Genomic DNA, 396 nt, shown 5'->3' with positions numbered 1-396 from the left:
CAAAGTGAAGGAACATGAAGAAACTATCTAAGAAAATATCAGCTTACAAAAAATAAGCTCACCATGTAAGAAAATCAATAAAAATGAAGAAAACTATAAAAACAATAACAATAATAAAGACTATCTGAAGCACCATCTTTTCACTCTCACTAACAGGAAAACCATTCATCACAAGCAGCAAACTCCCAGCTAGCGAGTGGATGCCTCAAGACCAGCCACAATGACTGCATGCGAAGGGGCGACGCCTCAGCAGACGGTAACCCGCAGGAAGTATCGTAGATTATTGGGTAAGTGTCTAGGCTGGAGATGTTCCTTTTCCTTTTTGAGTTCCTTTCATAAGGGAGGGGGGTGAAGAGCGTAATTGTTTTTTTTATTATGTTCGCATATATGTGGGTA

At 39.6% G+C, this 396-nt stretch overlaps 1 protein-coding gene across 1 annotated transcript in view; it reads left to right on the top strand.

The window, feature by feature from the left end:
* The first annotated feature begins 167 nt into the window (after positions 1-167).
* The window catches only part of LOC119593522, a 1,233-nt gene continuing 1,004 nt past the window's right edge, over positions 168-396 (top strand). Inside the window, exon 1 of the mRNA XM_037942484.1 lies at positions 168-287. Coding sequence (XP_037798412.1) covers positions 221-287 — 67 coding nt within the window. The 5' untranslated portion in view covers positions 168-220. The remainder of the gene's footprint in view (positions 288-396) is intronic.

The sequence above is a fragment of the Penaeus monodon genome, chromosome 32 (assembly GCF_015228065.2).
Source record: "Penaeus monodon isolate SGIC_2016 chromosome 32, NSTDA_Pmon_1, whole genome shotgun sequence".
Lineage (NCBI taxonomy): Eukaryota > Metazoa > Arthropoda > Malacostraca > Decapoda > Penaeidae > Penaeus > Penaeus monodon.
The sequence above is the reverse complement of the archived record's forward strand: the minus strand, read 5'-3'. Positions and strand labels throughout refer to the sequence as shown.